We start from the raw sequence: 9,641 nt of genomic DNA, 5'->3' as shown, positions 1-9,641 counted from the left end.
GCAGCCCAAGGAGATTTTCTTACAGCTGCATGCATTACGAGTGCAAGTATACTGAAAAGATTATTATAAAAACTGCACATTTTATATACAGTATATTGACAGAATGTAATATCTGAAAAGTGTAGCCTTCAAGCAACAATCAGTTTGTGAATCTGATAACCACATTACCACTGTGCCACATTAAAAACTGCTGCGAAAAGCTAAGGAAGCATCTACTATTTGCCTTAAATTGGTGTTTGCCTTTCTATAAAGGAGAAATAAAGTGCTTATAAAACTATGGCATTTATATAAGTTCGCTACAGTGCATACATGTTTTTATGCCTACCCTGTGCAAATATCAGGCCTCTTAAAGGGGAACTATAGCAAAAATGAAAATTTAGTATAACCTCCATTATAATATATATATATATATATATATATATATATTATAATGGAGGTTATACTAAATTTTCATTTTTGCTATAATGAATATAGTGTAATGAATACACCAATAGGTCCGCACTCCCTTTAATTAATCCTTTAGGCAAAATGGGCAGGTGCTACATAGGGTTGTACCTTGTATATTTCTCCAAAAGATATGTGCACTCCAGCGTAGATCAATCAGCTTTATTAATAACTTACATCATAGCTCAAACATCCAGATGTTTGAGCTATGATGTAAGTTATTAATAAAGCTAATTGATCTACGCTGGAGTGCACATATCTTTTGGAGAAATATATATATATTATATAAAAAATATATATATATATTTTTATTTGTTTTTTGGGGGGGGGGAGAGGCTCCATTTCCTAGCAGATGTATTAGAGCTAACCCAAATAACTGATTCAGGCACAAACAAAATCTAACTAAATAACTGTTTATATAGTGCAAACTCATCTTCTTGGCAAAAACAGCAAAAACTGTTTATAGTCAAAAAATGCCTGGACCATCATTACTGCAATTTATCTTTTGGAGCCGGTTAGTCAAGTGAGGATGGGGAAATCCTTGCGTATGTTTTGCAAGAGTCATTATAATTACTTGTGGAGACACAATGGGGCAGTCCTGCAATTTTAATGAAAAACAGATAAATTAATCTGCTGAAAATGAAATGTACTGCTTTATTGGCATGCTGCCTGAGAAATAGGCACAGTTTAATAAACAGCTTGAAATACTGAACTGACATGCCTAATTGCAGGTTAATATGTGAATTATTTCTTAACAATTTGAATGACATCCTCATCTTCCAACACATGGTCTTTCCCAACCTTTTGAGGGTTGTGTTTCACAGATGATCCCCAAACCAAGGCACTGCAAGGGAGAAAAACATATTGGATTCATGAACTTTATTATGCACCTCTGTATAAAAGAAATATTTTACTACTACTAGGTATAGGACCCCTTATCCAGAATGCTCGGGACCAAGGGTATTCCGGATAAGGGGTCTTTCTGTAACTTGGATCACACACCTTAAAGTCTACTAAAAAAAAATCAATAAAACATTAATTAAACCCAATAAGGATTATTTATATCTTAGTTGGGATCAATTACAATGTACTGTTTTATTTCTACAGAGAAAAGGGAAATCAGTTTTAAATTATTTGATTAAAATGGAGTCTATTGGAGACAGGCTTTCCGTAATTTGGAGCTTTCTGGATAATGGGTTTCCGGATAAGGGATCCCATACCTGTACTACTTAAAGCGGTTTTGTGTTAAAGGCATGTTGTACAGTGACAGCTTATAACAAGTGTAATTGTGGGGGGTGTAAACAGATATTTCAGTCTATAACAGAAGAAAAATTATATAAAATGTCTGCTGCTTCCCCACTCCCCCCCCCAAAAATGTAGCATCTTAAATCCTTCACAAATATACCAAGCAAAAGGCTCCAAATTACTGGCACACCTCCCTGGTTTACTTGCACCTTCCTACCTGAGTTACTTAAATATTCAGTCCCAAATATCATGGATGAATGTGCAGAATATGTGGTGAAACAGATGGCTGCCATGAACTACTAGAAGACAACTTACTATTTGAACTCTTTGATAAGGTTCTTATGGATCTTTGTGCAAAAGTCTTCTGCTGCAGTACGAGAAAACGGCAACACTACAGGTGAAGTATAATCAGGCAACTGACCCTTAGGTTTGGTGTAACTGTAACAGGAACAAAAGGTCATCTCAATCACGTTTAAGAGCGTGAAATCATTAACTGGATTAATCTACATTAATGGCTTCTTGCAAACAGACTTACATTCGCACCAGTTGGAGGTAATCCCAGATCTTCTCAAGAAGGTCATCAAAATTCCAGCGGTGATGGGCAGAGATAGGCACACAGTGTGGGACTTTGTAGATGATATCCAGTTCTTCAACTGAAATCTGGTCAATCTTATTCAGCACATAGATGCAAGGAATATAAACCCTACAAGTAAATGAATAGTAGTCTACATTAGGTATGACCAAAGCTTGACAGTTCATTAACACCTCCTCTGGCAGTAAACTTGAACAACAAATTCAGTGCACTTACAGAGTTGCTTTATATTCACATACTCACCTATTACCTTCTACTACGTCTATCAGGTCATCAGCAGTGGCATCACTGCGCAGTGTGATATCTGCATTGTGGATCTTATACTCAGCCAAGATGCTCTTTACTGTATCATTATCGAGCTCACTCTGGGCACACTATGGAAATAAAAATAAGACCTTAGTTTTAATATTGGGTATTGTTATGTATCATTTACAAACACAGAGAAACGGAGTATAGTGCCAGCTGTAATCATTAGGTAACATAAGTGGCCATAACGCTCAACCCTGTTATATAACTAACTCAAAGAAGTATAAGCTCTAATTATACTTGTGTTTGTTGAAAATATTTTCTGCCTATTCTTAATTTGAAAAAAGAAATCTTATTTTACACAGATCATGTATTCTTTTAATAATAATAATAAAAAAAATAATCATATTTTACACAGAGCACCGTTTTGTTTTTACTTGTATTTCCTCCATGTTACTGTCTAGGTTACAAAATCCCAACAGACAATGGCCGTATCATCTCTATAGGCCTGCTGTATGATCCAATACTTGGTTATCATACCAACGGTTGGATAAGCCACATTTGCTAAAGTATATATTTTTGCATTAAAATCTGCTTTTAAAGACCAATGTGCTATTTCAGGTTAAAAAAGGAACTCATTATACAATGGGATTATCAGAGGAATTTAATAAACTAGGTAGTCTTCACCCCCCACAATTTCTTGCAAAAACAAGGCAATCTGAAACGGATTTCAGTTTATGTCTTTGCCCTAATGAATAGTAATTTCTTAATGAAACCATAAAACATTTTTTACAATGTACAGATATGGCTATAGTGAATAATGTGAATCTTAGAAATTATGTCTAAATGGGAGGGTGTGTAATCAAACTAAAGATTGTGCTTGTACAACACAGCCCACATTGTCATTCTGTAGTAACAGTACATCGTTACACTTTAGAGCAGTACAGTTTGCAATTAATTACTTCTATTACTGCTGTTGTCGCCTGGTAAGTGTTGATTTTCAGCTCCTAGGGAGCAAAGGGGCATTAGGTCCCAGGAAAGTACTTGGCAGTGCCATGTTAGTTAGAATTGGACTAGACCAATCATTCCCATTGCTGACATATTGTGGGGATTACAACACAATGGAAATGAAAAAGGAAAGCTCTCATGCCAGTCAGTTTAAGAAACGGATGCATTTTGGGAAAGGCTATATGTAATTTAACACCTCTAAACCAGGGGAGAAAAAATAAAAAAAATAAAATAATCTCATAACAGATTAATACAGTCAAATACAAAAGGAAAAAAAGGATGGATAGAAGTCCCTTACATATATCATATATGTAAAAATGCACATTATTTTTAATTGAAAGTTGGGATTTGCTTATTTAATGCAGCATGGAATTGCCTAGCCAGTATCCTAGCTGTCTGTAAACACTGTCCTGCTGTAAATTCACTTTCAAAAGGAAAATGTGCTTTACCTGGACTTGCTTTACCTTGGAAGTAAAAAAGGGACTTAGAAAGCTGGGCAGAGCATGAGGAGAGTAACATCCCTCCGGATGGAGGCAGTGAGTGATACGGAGAGGGTCATCTCACTGTGTCTGCTACTAGCATATTTAAATAACCCCCAGGTAACTCACTCAGCAGCCCTTACAGAAAGCTGCTGTGCCAAAGCAATCTTTTTAGTGGTGTAAGGATACAATTATCTTTAAAACACGCAAGAAAATTAAATGCCAAAAGTATTAAGAGGACAACTTTGACAACGTTTTCCATTTATGCCCCCTTAAATATGTTATAAGTTTGGTTAAAACACGAATAACTGAAAAATAAGTGATTGTGCCACTTTTTACAAGGTCTTGATTCATTCATTTTTTTCATTACAATTTCACTACAGGATCTTAAAGAACAAACAACTTTTCTGCTGGAGTAAACTGGGTGTTTTTAGAACAGTTAGCTGTTGAGAGGCTTTCCAGGGCTGCAAAAACATGAGGCTAACTCTCTGCATATATGCCACTAAATCATGCCTAGTATAACATGAGCCTGAGTTAATCATGGGATATTCTAACTAGCAGTTGCACAGTTTACTAGCAGTTGCTAGCATTTTTAGCATTGAAAACCATACATGCCCTTTAAAAACATCTGATTTTGTTTCTCTTCTTTCTGAGCCTCTTGGTTATTTCCCCTTTTATACCCAAGTCCTTTGCTTACTGTTGCTGTGAGGTTTATGCCACCCTTGTCTTTCTTCTTAAATCCAATGTTTGGAGGCTGCTTGTTCAATCTGATTCCAAATCCCTCCAGTTCATTCTCTATGATCTTCTTGTGTCCGAGTGGTTTCAGTACATCCAAAACAATAAGGATCAAGTTACATGTTCGTGCCACTAAACAAAACAAAAATACATCAGCAGTAAAAATGTGTCCATCGTCCTAGGAGACTCAATCCTCAAAAATTAAAGATCTTACCTGCAATCACCTGGCGACCACGGCCCTTTCCATCCTTTGCCCCTTCTATGATGCCTGGAAGATCTAGCAACTAAAAACAAAAATATACCATCTTTGGTCATTGAGCTTAATGTCTCCGCATTCAGAGCATATCCATCTCACAAATGAAAATGTCATATACTATCTCAAATGTCTCCTGTAGCTTTGGAGTCTAAAGGGCAACATTTAAAGCAAATTTGAGATTTCTTGGCAAACAACACTCTTGAAAAATGCTACAGAGCATTTCTAGGCTCACATTTATCATTTGCTGGTTACATTTTCTAAATTACACTCAAGTTTCACCATAGTGAAAATGCTTGAAAACATACTGCACAATATTTACACAGGTTTCTGTTGATTTTAGTAAAAAAAATTCAAAAAAAAATCAAGAAACTGTTGAGAATACTTCAGTGCAGAAAAAGTTCAGTTGAAATACACACTAATGTTTTGACTGGATTTTGACAGGTTTCAGCCTGCACTTTTTGAAAGAGAATAAAGGAGACAATAGAAATCTATTATTTAGAATGCTTGGGATTTTCTGGAAAAGGGATATTTCTGTATTTAAGTCTACTAATATAATTAAACATTTTTACCACCAATATGGATTCATACAGCTTAGTTTGCATCAAGAACAAGGTACAGTTTTATTATTACAGAGGATGTTAAATTATTTGCTTATAATGAAGTCTAAAAGAGATGGCCTTCCCATAATTCAGCAGTTTCTGTATAACAAGGTTTCTGGATAATGGAGTAGCCTTTATTTTTTTTTTTTTTTAAGATTTTGTATTTCAACTTAACCTCTGATAAATAAGCTGCTATTTTAATTATTTTATATAAGTAAAACAAACACCTGAATTTTTGCTCCTTTATATCGCACAACACCAGGAACTGTTGTTAAGGTGGTAAATTCATAGGCTGCCACTTCAGAATAAACTCCAGCCAAGTTACTGAGTAGTGTAGATTTCCCAACAGATGGGAACCCAACAAACCCAATTCGAGCATCTCCTGTCTTAGCAACATCAAAACCTAAGTAAGAGACACAAATCATACATGTAAACTGTCAGCACATATCAAAAATATCAGAAAAAATCATCATCCTTTGTGCTCTTGGCCATTCTAACAGCTTATATTACATGTGAGAGCAAAAAAAATATATAGTTGTAATAGTAAGAACTAAAGCCAATCACAGTCCCACAGATATTGTACCACTACTTGAAAATAGAACCATTAAAGCAGACAATTTATCTGTGAGCTCTGTGAGGGAGAACATAGGCTTGATTAGCAAAGGTATATTCAACAGTAGGTACCACAGTTGAGCTTATACAGGTTAGGATTTTTCAGTAATTTGAAGCACCATGCTTAAGTCTAGTAAATGACAACATTTACAAATAACCCAAACCAATAGGATTTTTTGCCATATCCAAAGGCCTTTTAAGATGTTTAAATGTAACTTTGAAAAAAGTCTTTTTTTTTTTTTTTTTTACTTAAAAAACACAGAAGTTGTACTCATTCATGTACATCTCCCCAACATTGCCATCTCCCCAACATTGCCAATGTGCAGATGAAGTAACATGCTTCTCAAAATCAGGAGGCTACTGGGTATCAAGGTGGTTGTTACAGGGGTTATACAAACATGTTTAATGATCTATGTCTTAGGTTCTCATGACTGACGCCCTACACCAAAACATAATAAGGTAGGTGCTGGATTCAGAAATGCTAATCATAGTGATAAACGTGGCACTGAGGAAGGAAACCAGGTTCCATATTTATGCATCTTGTTTATTTCAATAAGCCAAAAAGATAAAAAAATTATTAATAATGTACATGGAAACAGTGACTACCCAGTGTTAAAATTTTAGTAAAAGTGGAAGTTTGCCTTTAATTACCTTTTGGTATTTTATTAAGGGGCTTATTCCAAAAAGAATTCAAATGGAATTTATTATAAAATATATATATATATATACACACACACAAATGTTTTTGTTTTACTTATTATTTCTAATCTAGCCAGATTCAGCCTGCAAAAAAATACTTTCTGGTTATTGTTACTGGCCATGGCAATCAAAAAACAGATTCAACCAAGAGATTCTTATGTTCGATTATCTTTCTTTTCTGTTCTTCTTAAATCCCGATTTGCGAAACACAGCATGGTTGCCAGGGTAATTAGGCCCTGGCAACCAGATAGTAGTTGATATACCTTCTCCAGGTCCTCCTCCGCCGCCTCCTTTTGGGGTAATCAGCTCACGTCTTAGTTTGGCAAGACGAGCTTTCAGCAAACCCAGGTGATGAGCTGTGGCTTTATTTTTCTGTGTCCGGGCCATCTGCAGGACAGAAAGCAGGCGTGTCACTGTCATACCTGGCACAGGTTATTGTCATTATTGCCTTTATGTTATCATAAACCATGACTGTCCCACACAGCTGCTTCAGCCATAACCATTCATCCCAGTGATTATCCTTACACACGTGCTCTCAACTATGTCCCCAACAAGTCGATATGCGCTAACCCTCCAAGTGTCTCAGTCACCTCGGACTCTATCTCGGCGATCTTAGCCAGCGTCCCGCTCATTGTGCCTCTTGACTAGGTGGCTTTTCCAGCACGAATCAGTAACAGAAAAGACAGGACCTCGCAGGGACACCACTGCTCATGCGCAGACACAACAACCGGCAGGAATGACGTCACACACGTACGTTCGGCCTCTTCCTTTTAGCTGAGGATAGCCCTTCGTGACGCAGATTTTCCTACTCTATGGTAAAAGCTGTCTTACTGGACGTTTTGTGCGTCCAATCTGAAAGTTGCAAAAACATTATATAAAATATAGAAATGTATAAATGAGTATTTTTATAAAAGTGGTGTAACTAGTAGTTGCTGGACCTCACAGTAAATTGATTTTAGGGACCCCCCCCTAAACCTTGGGAATGAGCTATTTTTCATAAACATATACTGAAATAGAATATTTTATTTTTTTCATGCCAGTGTGGAGTCCTATACCTTAATGCAGGGGTAGGGAACCTATGGCTCGGGAGCCAGATGTGGCTCTTTTGTTGGCTGCATCTGGCTCACTGTCAAATCCTTAATAAAAAAAAATAATGGGGGGCGTGGCCTGTGCTCGGCGGATAGAAGACATGTTCTAAGCCTTAGAACATGTCTTCTATCTGCCGAGCGCAGGCCACGCCCTCCTCCACATCGCATCCGGCATCCTTGGCACCCACCCTACCTTGCCCCTGCGCTCGGCGGATAGAAGATGTGTTCTAAGCCTTAGAACACGTCTTTTCTCCGCCGAGTGCAGGCCACACCCTCCTCTGCTTCGCATCTGCATCCGGAATCCTTTGGACCCACCCTAACTTGCCCCGCAGCATCCGCGGCCAAATATATTGTATGGCTCTCACAGAATTACATTTTAAAATATGTGGTGTTTATGGCTCTCTCAGCCAAAAAGGTTCCCGACCCCTGCCTTAATGTGTCCTATAATGCATAAAAATAATAATTACAGAACGTTCAAAATATGCTGTCCGGGGGATGGGCCAGCACACCCCTGAAATTTTTTTCCAAAGACTGTAAGTGAATGATCCATGAGTGTGCGCCCCCAGAAGTGATATCATGTGCAAATGTGCAGCCAAAGCCTAAAAAATAGGTACTTGCACTTGTACAATGTATGGGGGAGTTGACAGCTCTGGAATTATGATAGCTCTTTTCATATACTATTCTAAAGTCGTGAATAATATAAATTGCATCTACCGACTTTACTATTTCTTCTAGGCTTGCCACCTGGCAAGTATTTTATCGGTGTGGTCGGTAAAAATGATGCTTAATGCCAATGTTATTAATAGGAAAAAAAGATAAAAATATAGGAAGGCCTGTATTTTTTTCCAGAAAATGTGGCAACCCTAGTTTTTACTAACTTTGTGTGTAATAGAATTACAGGTGTAGTTCCCCTATAAGTTTAGCAACTCTTCAATTGGTCTTCATTTTTTTTTTTGTTATAGTTGTTGAATCCATGCAGCTTTCAAATGGGGGTCGCTGACTCTTACTACACAGAGGGAAAGTTTATTGGTCCCTAAAAATAAATCAGTTGAAGTGAAAGGAGGATCCTTTTTAGGCAAAGATATTATTTATTTTTCAACAGAATATAGTGAGGAATTTTTGAAAAAATCGTTTATATAAATATTTCCAATTTTATATAGGGATACAAAATTGAAGCAGATCTTCACTAACACTAATGTAAAATGTATATCATATAGGGCCCCAACTCTAGGCAGTTTCCTGTCACAAAGTGTGTGTTTGAGAAAAAATAGAGTTTAAGATCTAATGTTGCCAGCTCTTGAGTTAATAAGGGTAAACCATAGTTTAACTGAATGGGCATTATTTCCCTTCCAGTTCAGTATTACCGATTTCTTTGCATGATATAGTAGGGTCGTAGACAACAATCTAGTTTTATTGAGTGGCAATAACTTCTCAATCTGGGCCAACAGACATAATTCTGGTGTTACAGTTTTATTCTTATTGTTACTTTTTATTACTAATCTTTCTAATCAGGTCCTCTTCTTTTCATATACAAGTCTCTCATTCAAACCACTTTGTGGTTGCTAAGTTAATTTGGAACCTAGCAATGAGATATCTGCTGAAACTCCAAACTGGAGAGCTCCTAAACAAAAAATTTAA

The 9,641-nt window shown here is 36.8% G+C and overlaps 1 protein-coding gene across 2 annotated transcripts; it reads right to left on the bottom strand.

The window, feature by feature from the left end:
• Nucleotides 1-1,035: 1,035 nt before the first annotated feature.
• On the bottom strand, nucleotides 1,036-7,612 carry drg1 (developmentally regulated GTP binding protein 1). Of its 2 annotated transcripts, none has more exons than XM_031899806.1 (9): nucleotides 7,486-7,517; nucleotides 7,179-7,302; nucleotides 5,832-6,007; nucleotides 4,964-5,033; nucleotides 4,712-4,881; nucleotides 2,525-2,655; nucleotides 2,225-2,392; nucleotides 2,005-2,127; nucleotides 1,036-1,288 (listed from the first exon to the last, which is right to left on the bottom strand). In XM_031899806.1, the coding sequence occupies exons 2-9, from the start codon at nucleotides 7,300-7,302 to the stop codon at nucleotides 1,189-1,191; spliced, it is 1,062 nt and encodes a 353-aa protein (XP_031755666.1). In that variant the 5' UTR covers nucleotides 7,486-7,517; the 3' UTR covers nucleotides 1,036-1,188.
• Nucleotides 7,613-9,641: the final 2,029 nt, after the last annotated feature.

Source organism: Xenopus tropicalis, chromosome 1 (assembly GCF_000004195.4).
Source record: "Xenopus tropicalis strain Nigerian chromosome 1, UCB_Xtro_10.0, whole genome shotgun sequence".
NCBI lineage: Eukaryota > Metazoa > Chordata > Amphibia > Anura > Pipidae > Xenopus > Xenopus tropicalis.
This window is presented reverse-complemented; position numbering and strand designations above follow the sequence as displayed.

Coding starts and splice junctions, on each gene's coding strand:
- drg1 (XM_031899806.1), bottom strand. CDS start 7,302: ATGGCCCGGACACAGAAAAATAAAGCCACAGCTCATCACCTGGGTTTG. Junction 4,882..4,963: donor TGGTCGCCAGGTGATTGCAG/GTAAGATCTTTA, acceptor TGTTTTGTTTAG/TGGCACGAACATGTAACTTG. Junction 2,656..4,711: donor GCATAAACCTCACAGCAACA/GTAAGCAAAGGA, acceptor TTATTTCCATAG/TGTGCCCAGAGTGAGCTCGA.